Source organism: Gallinula chloropus (genome assembly GCF_964237585.1).
Source record: "Gallinula chloropus genome assembly, chromosome: 21".
In the NCBI taxonomy this organism is placed as follows: domain Eukaryota; kingdom Metazoa; phylum Chordata; class Aves; order Gruiformes; family Rallidae; genus Gallinula; species Gallinula chloropus.
The window spans coordinates 3,101,867-3,118,297 of NC_140106.1; the positions used below are offsets into that span (position 1 = coordinate 3,101,867).

A 16,431-nucleotide genomic window follows, 5' to 3' on the forward strand; every position below is an offset into this window, starting at 1 on the left:
AGATACTTAAGTATGTTTTTCCTTTAGACAGAAATTTTTTTTAGAAAACGACTGGAATAATTTACACATGTTAAATTAAGTCTGCAGATAAAGGTCGGTGCAGTAGCACAAAAGAAAAACAAACCCTACTACAGTCCTATGACTTGTCTGCAGTTGCTCAAGAACTCAAACTTTAGGAAAGTTCTTTGCTAGTGAAAGTGCAATAAGGTTCCTAATTCATACTAACAGCCAGCACAGATTAACTTTCGTTTATGCCTCTGAAAATGTACTCCTCCTCCTTCAGTTCAATCCCATACAGAAGAATTTAAACCTGTGTGATATTTGGAAACTAACTTCATTGGCAACAACATGTCAAGCAACTATGAAGATCTCAGCATTTCTTAAAAAAAGAAAAAAAAATGTTTTTAAATGTCAGCTGTCCTTACCTGATTCTGTAAAATTTCAAGATTTTTCATTGTTGTCCCATTAATTGTCATGTATTCAGTTTCACTTGACAGGCGTTTGAAATTGCTGGGGAGAGGAATTTCATGTTATATTTTAAATTAAGGCATAGACATAATGGTAAAAACACTGTCAAGTTTCTCACATTAGAGAATTCATTCGTTATCCAAAATAAAAAGTAATCAAGACATTAAAATCTATTCAAATAAATAAAAGAACTGAATACTTACAACTTAGTTTAATTTACTGTTTAGGAAAACAAGATTTATGACTCAATTCCCAGTTTCCTACAATGACTCTGACACAGCCCAGAAGAAAATCCTACTCTCCTATTATCTAATCCTAATGCACTAACTGGTTAAAGAAGTGCCCCTTCTTCAGTCTATGATGAAACTGAAAAAGTACTTGTTTTTGTTAGTGTTCTGTTACTGTAAGATGAAGGTCAGGGATAGGACTAAGAATATTTCAAGAGTAGAACAGACTTTAAACACATCATCAAAACAGTGTATCAAAAGACATATTCTTACTTTTCACTACTACTACAAATTTAAATTGGCGTTAGTACAATTACTTAGGAAAACTAAAACATATTTAAACTACTTTATTTTTAATCTGAAATAACTATGACTGAAATTACCCGACTTGTTCACACTCCCTAACAGAACAGATGAGACCAACCCAAAGGTTGTGTTGGCTTAGAACAAACATTAATAAAATAATTGTATTGTATTGTATGTGTGGTCATATTAGATAGGAAAATTATTCCAGAGTCAGACATACACATGTGGTAGCCGGGACCACAAAGTGCAAGATCCTCACTAAATGCTTCTGACAAATCAAGTCGTGATTGTCTAGGTTAATCATACTGCTGACTGCCCTTTGCACAAAATCTAGGACACTCTTTATTGTCTTAGACTAAAGAGAATTACTTGCTAGGTACAATTTAAAACTGCTTTCTTGACTTTTCACAAGTTTTTTTTCACTGCATTCAATTTTAATCACTCTGGGAAAGCACTCAAATGCTCAAACTTTTGTTTTAGGCATACACAGCTGCATTATTGCTATATTAAAAACAAAAATTGTAAAAAAACTTTCAGAAACATGAAATATTCAGAGACTAATCTTATATATTTATGTTGTATGCAGGTGTTGGGGCCTACTAGCATATTTCCTAAATAATGAGTCATAGGAGAAGTATTTTCCACACACAACCAAAAAAAAGGTGGCAGCAGCCCCTTTAACTGATGCCCTAAAGAATTTCAGTGACGGTTTGGAAGTAAGCTTGACTCTGAACTGCACCCATTGTCATAATTATTCTGATTTAGTATGCTATCCCAGCAACCAACAAAGCTGACCAGCAAAACAAAACCTTGGAGGCAAAAGAAGCAGCAAGTCTTCAAAGTATACAAAATTATAAGCAACAAAACAATACTTCCTTTTATTATCTTCAACTGCTGACGCTTGCAAAAATTAAATAGGAATGATTTATCCTTATGATCTGCAACATATCCTACCCACTCTTTCCAAAGCACCTCTTCTGTATCTGGGACTTGGCTAAACTGCAGTTTCCCCATTTACTGCATTTCAGTTTGCCTGTAGTCTCTAAAAGCCAGCAGTGTAGGAACCATGGCTGAAAATGGAAAGGATGCTTTTGGCTGTTTCTATTAACCCGCAATCACCCACATGTGAGTTTCAAGATTGCCTATTTCCTGGCTCTAGTGCTTCCCCACTTCACTTGCCTCCAGAGCACTTCACACCCTGTGTTGTTTCACAGCAAGCTTGCTCTCTGTTGGTATCTGAAGACCACTAACTCTACTCCATTGCAGAGTATATTTACTATTCTTTCAGAATTAGATGTGCCAAAGTTGCTCTCACAGCATAAATTATGTGTGTTTTGTATTATCCAGGTATTTGCGTTACCTGAGCTCCTCAACCCTGCTATTAACCCTGATAACTGAGAGCTGAGAGTACATGAGTAACAGCCAGGATCAACTGCCGTATATGCCCAACCAACAATTCCAGATGTCACTGCACAGAACATGTTTTGCTTCCACCCACTCATCTTCCTTCAGCTTGGGATCAGAACTTGATAAAAACGTGAACAGACTCTTTGTAGGATATTTAGGGACAAAATGGCATAAGAAGGTGGCTGTAAACAAATACTAAGTCATCCCTGCCGGTTTTGCAGCAAGGATGTCAACAACCCCCTTGTGAGAAATTCTAATGTGCTGCTCTCAACCATATCCTGCATCAGTAAATAACAACCCTTCAAAATCACATCAACTAAATGACAATGCAGTAGTTCCTTCTGTAGGTGACAGTGACCTGGGTTTCAAAGGACAGGTTTGCAACTGTAAAGTACTTAAACAGCACAGAACAGAATTGACATGAGCAAGGCAAGGTGGGATCATGCCATCTGAGTCAAGGAAAACAAAGAGAGGAAACAAAAAGAAACACAAGCCTCTAGTAAGGTTTAGGACAGTTCTGAGGAATACTCATGAGGAAGAGGTTCCTACTCATGAAATGACATTTCAGAGTAGAACCACACTTGATGATGAGTATTAAAAGGTAAATATGATTGCTTTAGGACAGTAAACTACATCCTCAGACTTTGATTATTCTGTCTCACCCGTGCATCATCTTGGTTATTCTGCCTCCCAAGAAGCTTGAGGTGAAAGGCACCTTTTGTGCTTTATTCATTATTCTCTCCACAGAAGATATTATATATCATTTTGTACTTAGTAACCCACCCTAATTGAATGCATGTTATTCAGATCAGTAGTTCTCAACAACTTTAATTTTGCAAATCTGTACAATCTTTCCAGCAAAGCTGCAAGGCACTGCATTGAAAGCCTACTAAGCAGCAGATTTTCTGTGCTCAATTACCTTTTACAGACCTCTGGTGTCTGTGTCTTTGAGATTTCTAAGGGTGAATAAACCACTGAACAAAGCTATATGTTTAGACAAGAGTTGCAGAAATCCCCATTCAGCTTTAAGAAGTAAAAACAAGCCTCTCAATTTCTCAGAAAGATACTTACTACAGTCTAAGTAGCGAAGGACATCAAGCTCAGACTATGTTTTGTATTTAATTAACCAGTTTTAAATTTATTAGCAAATTATTGCTACAGGGATAGAACTTCTGATCTGGAGCTGTGATGCAACAGGAATCCAGAAACTTCCACCTAAACCAATAACAACCTAAAAAAACACACACAAAAATAAGAAATACGAAGCCAAGAACAAGAACAGAAATCAGAGGACCTAGGAAGAATTAAGAGAAACAGAAACAGACCCCATCAATTTTATCTTGAATTAGTCTTCTTTTTCTCCACTGGACTCACCCCAAGCAGTGGGCCTGCAACCTTGCTCTACCCAGACGTCAGCAGCCTCTTGGCCCACTTTCCTTGTACACAGCCTCAGTACTCCTACAAGCTCCAAATGTCCACCACGCAGGAGGGCCCACCTGCTGCTCTTCTGAAGTCTTAGAAGAGATGGAATATCCTGTCCTAAGCACCTCTTCTTAGTGTCTGAAAATCATGTCTTCCCTTTACCAGCCCTTCACGCTCCTGAGCTGACTTTGAAGTCTCCCAAAATCATTTCAGTATGCCCTTTCTCACAGTGACAGTGGGTAATAAAATAGATGCATTGTCTTGTACACCTTCTGTTTCTGATGTTATCAGCACTCAAGAGATATGAAAGCCTTATGAACACCATTCCCTCGAGTTTGGTGACATTCCCCCTGAAAACCCAAGGATGTTCACCATTTTAAGCTGAAGAACTTGTATTTTGACTTCTCTGTCAATTTCGTCTCCCTAACTCCCTTCCACCCCTACTACAAAGTACAATCAAACACTTCTCCTCTCCCTGAATTCTTTCCCTCTTCTCCCTCAAAGCCATTTTAACCCTCCCCTCACCTTTTTCACTTCTGCCTCTGTCTATATTCTCTGCTCAATAGCCCTGCAGTTGCAAAGCTGCTCCCCTCCTTCAGAAAGATACCTGTCTCTTTCATTCCCTGCATTTCTTGAAGTTCATGTATCACTGCAGTCTCTCTCTTCTGTGTCCAATATGCTGGAAAACATGTAGCTAAATTTAAAACACACTTAGACATCTCCCAGCAACTGCGATGAAAATTATGATTTTTCAAGCAATACTGGGTACTCTACTGGTATTTGGAAACCTCTCCTAGCTGTGTACCAGCTTCTTGTCAAAAGCCAGTGAAGGTGTCTCTGTATGCAAAGGTCTTAAATCATGTTGATTAAAAAAAGTTTGTATCATTCATTGTTAGATCCACTCTCACTTGCTGTTAGAGCTCTAATGCAGTCTGTGCGTGTTCCAGGGTCTGCTGTGGCAGAAATCTTTTCTCCTTTTTAGGATTTTGCTTTATTTATTTAGGATCTGAAAAAGTGGATTTAAAAGCTTTACCTGAATATTAAAACATAATTCGTCCCTCCCAGTAATGAAGAATCCTCATCACTTATTGAATTCACTTTATGAATCTTATTGTTAAATTGAGCTGGAACTTTGTCCAGCTGAGAGAAGAGTGTTTATCTGAAGAGGGAACAGAGATGCAAGGAATTCTTTTGTCACTCTTCCTATCAGGTAGGTCCTTTTCATCCTGATCTGTGTCACTTACATTAATAAACTGGAAACTATCTCACAAGTCTAACTTCATGCTCACTGACTCATCAGTATATGCTCACTGACCTGAATTCTCTTAGGAATTTTAAGTTGCTTGACAGTACTATGGAAGCCTCTCTCTTCTATTTCCTGCAGAATCACAGAGGATTTGTAAGCCTGGCACCCTTTGCATAAATGGCTCTCCCTTCTCAGTAATTAGACAGTATTTTGTTGGCATTAGGAAAAATACTAAAGTTGAGTTTGCCTCAGTACTTGCCTCACTGTTTCAATATATGTGACACACTAAAACCAGCAAGCAGAATTCAGTATCAGAACAGTCAAAGCAGTAAAGGGTTTAGAAATAAATGTAGTAGAATCCAAGCTCCTGCGCACAGGAACAAAGTTACCTCAAGGAATGCATTTTATTTCTTTACGGCCTATCACCAAGGTATCAAACAGTTCATTGCCTTTCCACTCAGGTGCTTGTACATTCACAGGAAGTCAGTTAAAGCAACCTTCAGCAGGCAAATGTCAACTCTTAAGATTTAGTGCTTTTCCTTTCCGGTCTGTAATTATACTTGATTTTAAGATGCAGTTCCTAGAAATGTGACTGACCGCTGCTAGGTAAGCCTTCACATAATGTTGTTTGTCCTTTGCTTCTGAATTCTACATAAAAGATGTATTTTCTGTTTCCCCCATGTGAAAGAACATTCACCTTGTGTGCAATCGCACGTAACACACTGTGACACCAGTGACCTGAAAGTGGAATGGCATTTCCTTGCAGTTCACTTTCTTCAGAAACTCTCAAGAAGATTTATCCTGCTCCCTTCCTTGCCACCCAAGTATTTAAAAAAAAGAAAAAAGAAAGAAAAAAGGAAAAAAAAAGAAAAAGAAAAAAAAACAGAAAGAAAATGGAAACAAGCAAGCCTATGAAAGAGGATGAGCAGGAATACAACAGGTCAGAACACTCTTTGGTGGATGAGGCATGGGAGATAGCTTAAAAGACACCACAGCAATTCTTTCTGTTAACATTTTGATAGCACTTGAAGAGGGAAAGGGCTAAGGTAGAAAATTTATTCCAAAAACCAGAAAAAACAGGTATATGTAATTTCTAGATATTTTAGTAGGCATCTTAGAGAAGTTTAAAACTGGTATCTGCAGTCAGTTTTTTATTGCAGCTGCATTTTTAAAAACCTGTAAATGTTGGTGGCCCTTCATAGTAAGGTTTGCAACTGCAGTTATCTCATACAAACATGTGAACAATCTACAACTGATGACATATTTCTAAGGTTCCAGTTTGTAGCCAGACTTACTTTGTTAAAGCCTGTCTACTTACTGGACAGAAGAATACTGAAAGAACCAAGAGAATATTTTGCACAGGATCCACAACAGATAAAGCTGTTTTATTAAAGCATTTAATAAGCTTCAATTATTTTTTCAAACTTACAACAGGTAGGATTGCCATCTTTTGTACTTGTGCAAGACAGGATAAAAAGATGCTTGAGTGGCAGTATTTCAATTTTCATTTGATTCCACCTGCATAATCCTGTTACAAATTTTGAGTACTCAACTGAGCATATCTAATAAACCTAAGTGTTGTGACTACAAAAGGGAAGACAAGATTATTTCCATTTCTGTGTGGTTTTGTAGTAATCTTGCACAAATGGTGATGTTCTATGACCAATGTTTTGCATGGTTGTTCCAAAGCCAGGGTGTGTTGAATGTCTGTTTTATTTGTAACAGATAACTAGATTCACTATCTCAGACCTGCTGAGTACAGTCTAAACATTACAACACATTAGCATTTATACCTCCTTATACACCTCTGGCAAAATGAAACAACTGCAAAGCTAAATTACAGGTGAGTTTTGTTGTTCGTTGTGTTTTTTTTAAAGCTGCCAAAAAGCCCAAAACTTTATTCAGGGTAAAACTGAGGTTGAGATATGATGGCTGAGGCTGACTAACAAACCTAAAACTTCCCTCCTACTATCTTCCAGTGTTGCACCCTATTTGATTTCAATACACTTGGCAGCAGTACAAGTTTATTTACATTACTGATAGTAATGTCTAGACAAACATATTTCATTAAGATATTCATGAAACATCATGCGGGGGAAAATAACCCCCAAAACACTTGATTCTTCTAGTTCTGATTAAGAGTTTAAATGTAAAGTAGAGTTTTTAAAAAGACTATGTTGATCGCTCTAGCAGGAGGGTTCATTACATTGAAGGGAAGTTGTCTGATAAAACTGACTAGAGAACAATGGTACATCTATTGGTGCTGTGAATTGGAAGTTTATATAAGGCAACTTACCTTGGATTGTAAAGCATCCTTTCCAAATTAAATTCTTTGAGGTATGCAATTATTGCTGCCAGAGAGCAAACAACAGGCTTATCCAAGCTTAGTATTACAGATAGTTTTTGAGGACCTAAAAAAAACCCATCTCATTGTTTACCATGCAACATATTTCAGAAAAAGCTATTCTTCAATTTAAATAAATAGAAATCTGTAATATATGCACACTGTTCTATGATATCTATAAATCAACATAAAGTGAGGTTCCAAAACAACAGATATGGTTCCAAAGAATGTAGAACATTACAATAATGTAAACACTTAAAAACAGTTGACTCCACGATTTTGCTTCATAAAAATGACTAACTTGGTGTAGGAAATTTGTAAATGTACAAACAAATAAAAATTCTGGACTCTCCATTACTGTAGGCAACATCTGTGTAAGTTAAAAAGGAACAAACGGGCCTTGGCACATGTGCTAATGATTTATCTGCCTTGGCCAGTCTGTAGAATATGGTTCCATCTTTGTGAGACAGCTATTTGTATCTGACAGCGCCCTAACACAGCCCTTGTTCCAGTTGAAACAATAGGAAAATTCACTGCATAATATCTCAACATTAACTGGTATTTTTAAAACCTTATTTAATTTTCTTTTCACAGATGTTTTAAAGCTGTTCTTAGACTGTTAACACACACAAGAAGTTGAACATTTCAGATGTTGAATAATTTCCCTCAGTTGCTACATACATGTAAATTTAAACCTGCCTAAACACACATCTTCAAGATTTTTTTTTAAAAAGGCATGTTAACCCTATATTCATTTCTATTTAAATAATGTTAATTTTCAAGATTCACCTCCTTCAACTCAATAAAGATCCCAGTGTACAGAAAATTAAGCAAAAGTGGCAGAAGGCCTGAATGGATGAACATGATGCTCCCAAATAGCTCAAACGTAAGAAAGGAGGAGTACGAGAGGTGGAAGCAGGAACAAGTGATCCAGGAAGAATACAGAGAATGTTCAAGCTTGCAGGTTGACAAAGGACATGGATGAGGCTGAGAAACTCAGTGCCTTCTTTGTTCTGGGCTTTACTGGTAAGATGTGTTTTAAGGAACACAAGGTCTCTCAGACCAGTGGAAAATTCTGAAGCATTGAACATTTGTCCTTAACAGAGGAGGAGCAAGTTAGGGAACACTTAACCAAATTGGACATTGACAAGTTCGTGAGACCTGATGAGGTATACCCACATGTATTCCTTATCTGTGTAAAAGCTAAGAGGATGGATTTTTATCTGTGCAAAAGCTAACAGATGTTGTCAATGGCAGACCAGTAATATCAGGCACTTCTTTTATGTAAAAATCTGAACAAGATACCTGTAGTATCAGGCACTTCTTTTGTGTAAAAATCAGTGATCAGCTGGAAAGCATGGCTGTATTCAAAATGAAGTTTTCCCATCCTTTCTATCCTGATTCGGTCATCCCGTAACCTGCAAAGAAAAAATAATGGACTTTTGAGTATTTATGCTTCCTTCATGAAGAACACTTACTACAAAAGCGTACTTTCTTTTCTCTTTCATTTGTTAAGAATTGAATGGTTAAAAAATGAAGAGATGAGTTATTTGTGTGGGCTGGAAACATTTAGAATCTAAGTGTGATTTTTTTTTTCAAAAAGCTTTCTTCTTTCCATTGTAAAAGTGCAAACAAAATCCAAACAGCAACAGCAAGCAAGCCCAGAAGAGACTTCAAGAGGTTGTCTAGTACACCTGCAACATAGATGTAAATGTTTTCATCAAACATTACAAGTATTTGCCTTATCTATTCTTAAAGACTGAGTAAACAATAAAGCAATTACCCTGTGCTATGTATTACCACATTTCATTATCCTTTAAAGGCTTTGTTGTATGCTGTACAACTCACTGCAACATTAACCTACAACCTTTTCCTTTATAAAGCTGAAATAAAGTATTCTTGTCCTTTTGTAACTATTTGAAGATTCTTATCTTCCTTGTACTAAAGGAGGTGATTTCTTGGTTGTCAGGGAGTCATTAATGATGGCCCAATGCTCCCAACAAGCCAGCAGCTCCTGCCAGTTTCACAGTACCAGCAAATGTAGCAAACTTACTCTGTTCCACCATTAAGCCAAATGAACCCTTCCCTGCCAGCAAATAACTGAGAATTACAGCAGTACAGGGTTTCAGCCAGTTTTGTGACCCATGAGAAATTAATCTAGCCTGTTTCCTGTGACCCCTGCTTCCACAGCCTGCTTATGAAAGTCAGTGGCAAAGCCCTTTATTCTTTGCAATGCACACTCTTGTGTGGTACCTGGGCTAGAGCGTCAAGCAGTACACCTGAGATGCCAAAATCTGACTCAGAGGAGAATATGTGTGTGCTTTTTACAAGATACAACCTTTCTACACTGGCTGATTTTCCTAACTGCTCACTGAAATGAAAAGTGGATGCTGCATTATCAATTTAATTTGTAGAGCTGGTAATTCAGCATTCAACAGATGTGCTGGTTAAAAACCAAAACAAAAATCATACACATTCCCCCTGCTAACACTGAGCCTAATTACACAGCTACAGAATAGCACTGAAGTGGCCAGTAGGAAGCTGACAGTAAAAGACATTTATAAAACATACTTGGCCTCAGAGTATCTAAGCATCATACTACCAGAGTATCAGAATATCATACTACCACCGGATGTGAATTAACCAAATAATTCCAGCACACTGGAATTATGCCAATGTGAGGGATTGTGTAGGTATTATAGGAAGGAAATTAATCAATACCCTTTTTACAGGGCTTTTTTATTTCAGCCAGCCAGGGTTTCTGCATTACATCGTACATATCTCCATCAGAAAGCATCAATATGTCTCTGAGGATCAAGTCTTAAAAATGAGAGATATTTTCCTATAACAGGTAAAATAGTGACAAACTAACTGAGTCTTAGAGGTCTTATTTTTCTTAGCACATCCCAGGTGATCCCTTGCCTACTTCAAGTCCCTTAGTTTTAACTGACTGATCTAATTAAGCTTTTAGTCTTTAGATCCTCTGTGACTCTCCTCTGCCCCAATCATACTCTGAATGAGCAAACATTTTTGTAACAAATGGATTTCTGTAAAAGACAATTAGTCTGTGCTCCCCAACCTCCGATAGCAATCACCTATTGTCCTCCTTGCATTTCTCACTTGCTCTAACCTTCAGTAATAATCTGCTCTAACACATCCATCCATTCTGCTAAATTAGGATGGATAGTCACTACAGCCTTTTTCAAGAATACCACCTCAGCATTAAACTTTTTAAAACATGTTGTAGGGTATCTGGAGGTTAGCAGAGTACCAGCCTTTGAGCCAGTCCAACAAGACAGCAGGAATCTTTTTATTTTTCATTTCCACTTGTTTTCAAAACACTGCCTTCAGAAAAGCCAGGCCTAGCAAGGTCTGCAGAGCTAGTTTTTAGAACCAATGACAAAACAGGAGACTTTGGGGAGGTTAATTCATTGAATGATTCATGCCACACCTGCTTGTTTTTAAAGAGAGAAAAACTGGCATTTTCTTCAATGCATTTGTGATTTTTCTTTCATTCCATAACCAGATGTATCCAGCTTCATAGCATCAACTTTGGCAAATTATACTTACAATCAATATAACTTGAGTGACTTATACTGATACCTTTGTCCATCAACTATATATTGGTAGGAAATAGTTCTTCACATATTTTAATATACATATTCTAGATAAGGCATAATCAAACAAGTATCTGACATTTTGTCTATCTAAAAGTATGTCTGAAATTCTAGATAAAGCAAAAAAAAACTAGGTTACATATATCTATTCAACATGAAGAAAAATCTGCATTTTTATCAAGATGTATGAAAATAAAATTTTCTGCAGAAGGTTCTCATGTCTGTCCTTTGTTTAGCCAGATGATCACCCATAGGCCATTTTTCTGATTATAGCCAGAATGATATGTTGATGCTTATGTTGATGCTTTATCTCTCCAGCTACCAATGCCTATTTAAATCAGAAGTCAATTTGCCATCAACTTCTGTAAACATCATTCTTGTCAGAACATCTGCAATGAACTGCTGTGCAGCTCATCCAGTATTTTATTGATATCCTTTGTAGTACTTCTGAAAACAAGCAATCCAATAGTCCCATGATGCTGATAGGACTAGTCAGTGATGAAACTCAACTTTTCAAAGCCTTTTACATTCCTAGCACAAGTTTTTCTGGCTACTACCTTTAACTGGATATTGACCAGAGACACAGGTTTACACACACACACAGTTTTGTGCAAATAACCTAATATATTAAGTCCATTTCTACCTATACTGTTCTATGATTCACTTACTACAGAGACTAATTTATCTGTCACCCTACAAGGAAAATAAAAGGATCAACATTATCCCTCTATTTATCTTACAATTCAATCCATGAACTTAAAGATTCATTGCTCTACAAGGTGCTGCAGGGAAAATATTTAAAAGAGATCATTAAACTTGGGTGGGATGGAGAGAGGGGGATCTCTTAAGACTAAAAAAATGCTAAAAGCAAGAAGAATATAGTTTGTATCAAGGCATGAAGTGCATAAAGATGTCCTGAAAAACAAACACATGCAAACCAAGTTTTCTTACATCTCAGGCAGCTTTCCTAAGGAAAGCAAATGACTCCAGAATTTCACTTTCCAACTAATATTCTTCCCTGTCCATTCTGCATTAGGACTATTCATAGGACTATCTAAGGATGCTTTCAACAGAGCACAAGAGTTCTAAATCCCCAGGTGTAAGACACTGGGCAAGGAAGGCAAGAGACAGACATGGCTGAGTCGTGACCTGCTGGTCAAACCAAAAAGCAAGATGGAATTACACAGGCAGTGGAAGCAGGCACAGGTATCCTGGGAAAAGTACAGGGATGTTGCCTGGTTCTGTAGGGAAGAGGTCAGGATGGCCAAGGCATGGCTGGAGCTGAAGTTAGCGAGGGATGCCAAGAAAAAACAGAAGGGCTTCTACAGGTTATGTCAACCAGAAAAGGAAGGTTAAAGAAAGTGTACTGCCCATGATGAGGAACAGTGGTGAACTGGTAACAACACATGAGGAAAATGCTAAGGTTCTCAACTTTCTTGCCTTGGTCTTCACTGGTGACCTCTGCCCTCACCGCTCTCAAGTTGAGGGCGCACAAGACAGGGACTAAGGAGATGGGAGTCCCTCCCACTGTAAGAGAAGATCAGGGTCGTGACTTGTGTTTCACACAGGTCTGCGAGACCTGATGCGTCTCAGAGTCCTGAAGGAATTGGTTGATGCAGTTGCCAAGCCACTCTCCAGGATATGTGAAAAGTCATAGCAGTCAGGTAAAGTCCCTAGTGACTGGAAGAGAAGAAACATCACAGCCATTTTTGAAAAGGGTAGGAAAGAGAACCCTAAGAACCACCACCCTGTCAGCCTCACCTTTGTGCCTGGGAAGATCGTGGAACAGATCCTCCTAGAAGCTATTCTGAGGCACATGGAGCCATGGATTCCAGCCAGCCACCACAGCTTTACTAGGGCAAGTCCTGCCTGACCAATCCAGTGGCTTTCTGCAATGGAGCAACTGCATCAGTGAACAAGGGAAGAGCTACTGATGCCTTCTATCTGGAATTCTGTAAGGCCATTGACACAGTCTCCCACAACATCCTTCTCTCTAAACTGGAGATGTGGATTTGATGGGTGGAATGTTCAGTGGATAAGGAATTGGCTGCATGGTCACATCTAGGGGGTGGTGGTCAATGGCTCCAAGTCCCGATGGAAGATGGTGACAAGAGGAGTTCCTCAAGGGTCTGTGCTGGGATCAGTGCTGTTTAATATCTTCATTAATGATACTGACAGTGGGACTGAGTGCACCCTCAGCAACTTTGCTGATGACACCCAGCTGCGTGGTGAGGTTAATGTGCCAGAGGGACAGGATGCCATCCAGGGAGACCTGGACAGGCTGGGGAAGTGGGCCCAGGTGAACCTCATGAGGTTCAACAAAGCCAAGTGCTGGGTCCTGCACCTGAGTCAGGGCAACCCCGTTATCCATACAGATTAGGAGATGATGTGCTAGAAAGCAGCCCTGAGGAAAAGGACTTAGGGGTGCTCGTGGATGAGAAGTTGGGCATGAGCCACCAATGTGCACTCACAGCCCAGAAGGACAACCCCATCCTGGGCTGCATCACAAGAAGTGTGGCCAGCAGATTGAGAGAGGGGATTCTGTCCCTCTGCTCTAGTGAGACCTCACCTGCAGTACTGCATCCAGCTCTGGAGCCCTCAACACAAGGACATGGACCTGCTGGAGCATGTCCAGAGGAGGCCACAAAAATGATCAAAGGGCTGGAGCACCTCTGCTGTGAAGACAGGCTGAGAGAGTTGGGCTTGTTCAGTCTGGAGAAGAGAGGGGCCCGGGGGGACCTTATAGTGGCCTTCCAATACCAGAAAGATGCCTTTAAGAAAGCTGGGGAAGAACTGTTCCCAGGGACGTGAAGCAATAGGACAAGGGGTAATGGAAAAGGGGAGATTTTGCTTGGCTATTTGGAAAAAGTTCTTCACTGTGAGGGTGGTGGATCACTGGCACAGGTTACCCACAGAGGTGGTGGAGGCCTCTTCCCCTGGAGACATTCAAGGTGAGGACTGATGGGCTCTGAGCAACTGGATATTGTAAAGATGTCCTTGCTCATTGGAGGGGGTTGGTCTAGATTGCCTTCAAAGGTCCCTTCCAGCCTAACACATTCTATGGTTCTATTCAAACGCAAGAGTGCAGGCACCAATACTTTACTGCACATCCATATATCACAAGTTCATAAATGATACAGAATTTAGGAAGGGAAATCTCTGTTCCCACAACTTATTAAGAAGGTTTTAATTCTGATTCTAAGCACAGATTTATAAATGCAAAAAAAATCTAATTAATTTTTCCTATACACTTTATTCAAACTGCTATTTTCTCTGCACTGCTCATAGTGCACTGTAATAGGATTACCAGTGTGTCATCATAGGGGAAAATGCCAACGCTGCCCAGCAGAGCAAGGTAACCTGAATGCATTAATCCTTTCAGAAATCCAAGTATACATAGTCATCTCCCCTTATGAGCATGCTCAACAGAAACTACATTTCCTTTATTTGTCACCATCGTGTTGCCTTTATTACACAGTTTCTTATAGCTCAGGATGTCTAGGTTTGAACTTGACTGTGAGAACTGGAAAACAATCCTCCTTCCTTTCTTGGCAAATCTTGGCATGGAGCTACAGTAGCTTCTCTGGCAAAGCCTCAATGACATTTCCAAGCAGCTGTTCTTCTGGCATTCAGTAAATATATTTTTATAACCAGAGCACAGCTTTTTTCTCCTGCCAGAGTAAAGTACTTTTCCACATTTTCTCTGAAAAACCTTCAGATACCAGAAATGGAGAGAATATTGTTGCAATGAAAATGGCAGCACAGTCACGTTCTTTGAGTATCTGCCACTCTCAGAGTGATATAAACCACTGCTGCCTGTAATAATAATCATTACCACATGTATGTTATCAGTATACTACATACAACATATTACCCTATGAGACCTTCAGCTTGTCAAAGATCAAACTCCCAGACCCTTATTTGTGCTAGAAGCTGCTAGAAAGCCTAGAAGCAACTCTGACACAGTTTTTTAAAATACACACAGATATTTTACAAAAATATAATGCACACAAAGAAAAATCTTGCAGACAATGTGTTGCTTGTCCTTTACTATCTAAACTATCAACATTTCTCAGCATGCACATCCCAGTTTCCTTCTAGTCACCTTAGCAGAACCACTCCTGACAAGCACTCAAAATACATCTACAAGAGTCTAGGTCCAAGAAATTTGAGGAAAATACTATTTCAACTTTAGGAACTCAGATGGGAGTTGTCAAGGAAGTAGAGCAAACTATCATAAAAGCAAAGGGCAGAGGGTTAGGTAGGTACTAGATGACACTGTGTCTTCTGTAAGAACAAAACTAGGTACTACTGAACAAAACACAGACACAGTTGTGCTCCAGCAGCTACTGCTATTCTTGCTGGGCTTCAAAAAATTAAACAAACAAGCAAAAAGCCCCAAAGCAGCACCCTCACAAACAAAATGTAGGAACATCTCACCTGGCATCTGCCATACTACATTAAAGCCAAGGAAGTAACGTTCACCCAGTTACACCCCAACATGGAAAATACCCCTTTCTGAATCAAAGCATGAGTGAGGAGAGAGTGATAATATAGCTCAAATCGTTCACTTGTGATCGTTTGGGATCACCCCTGTGGTTTGCCTCTTTTCTGCACACCATGAAGTCGACCACAAACAGGCATATTTTGTGGTCTATGGGTATTCCTGCCCTGAATTTTCTGTAAGATTGGAATTTTCTGGGAGAATTAGCACAGACTTCCCCCCTACCCCCCAAAAGATGATTTCACTGTCAGAGAAGAGTTCCACAAGCTCCAGGTGCATGCTGTTCTGCAGTCCTTGAAACTCTCAGGGTTCAGGCACACAGCAGCATGACAAAGAGGTTTAACAGTTCACAGCCATGAAGAGTTTCTCCAAAAGGACACCACGGACATGACCCCCACATGGTCCTAACATGACCCATAGACCTTGTAACATCTTTTTCTTATGATACAGAAAATCCTGATAAAACACTCTATCCTACCAGAGCACCAAGGATTTTAAAGGAACAGAATGCTTTGAAGCTTGCTACTTCGTTTCAAGATGTTAACTTTAAGTGGGAAGGAAGGAAGGACAGGAAATGTAAAAGCAAATGCAAGTATTTCTAAAACCCCAAGCAGACAATACATTTACAAAGATGAAAAATACATGGGTGACAGAAATTAATGAAGCTCCACATCTACGAGATAGATATATATATATCTCCTATATCCTAAAATCAGTTATAGAGGACTCCTCTGTGTCTCTTTCTCTGCAGCTGGCTTAGAGTCAATGAAAACACCTGAGCACCACATTGTGCTTTTGCGATCATTTTCAAATTCTGAACTACTGTCTCCCCCTTTTTTCTTCAAGAATGGATCATCACCTCTCTCTTCATTGCTCAGGTCTTTGCTGAG

The 16,431-nt window shown here is 39.2% G+C and overlaps 1 protein-coding gene across 1 annotated transcript in view; it reads right to left on the reverse strand.

Moving 5' to 3' along the window:
- The window catches only part of LOC311199741 (DNA mismatch repair protein Msh3-like), a gene marked incomplete at its 5' end in the record, with an annotated part of 84,937 nt that overhangs the window by 60,336 nt on the left and 8,170 nt on the right, over positions 1 to 16,431 (reverse strand). The window contains 3 exons of the mRNA XM_084273875.1: positions 426 to 510; positions 7,373 to 7,487; positions 8,726 to 8,838. Of these exons, the coding sequence (XP_084130001.1) occupies positions 426 to 510; positions 7,373 to 7,487; positions 8,726 to 8,838 (313 nt within the window). The remainder of the gene's footprint in view (positions 1 to 425; positions 511 to 7,372; positions 7,488 to 8,725; positions 8,839 to 16,431) is intronic.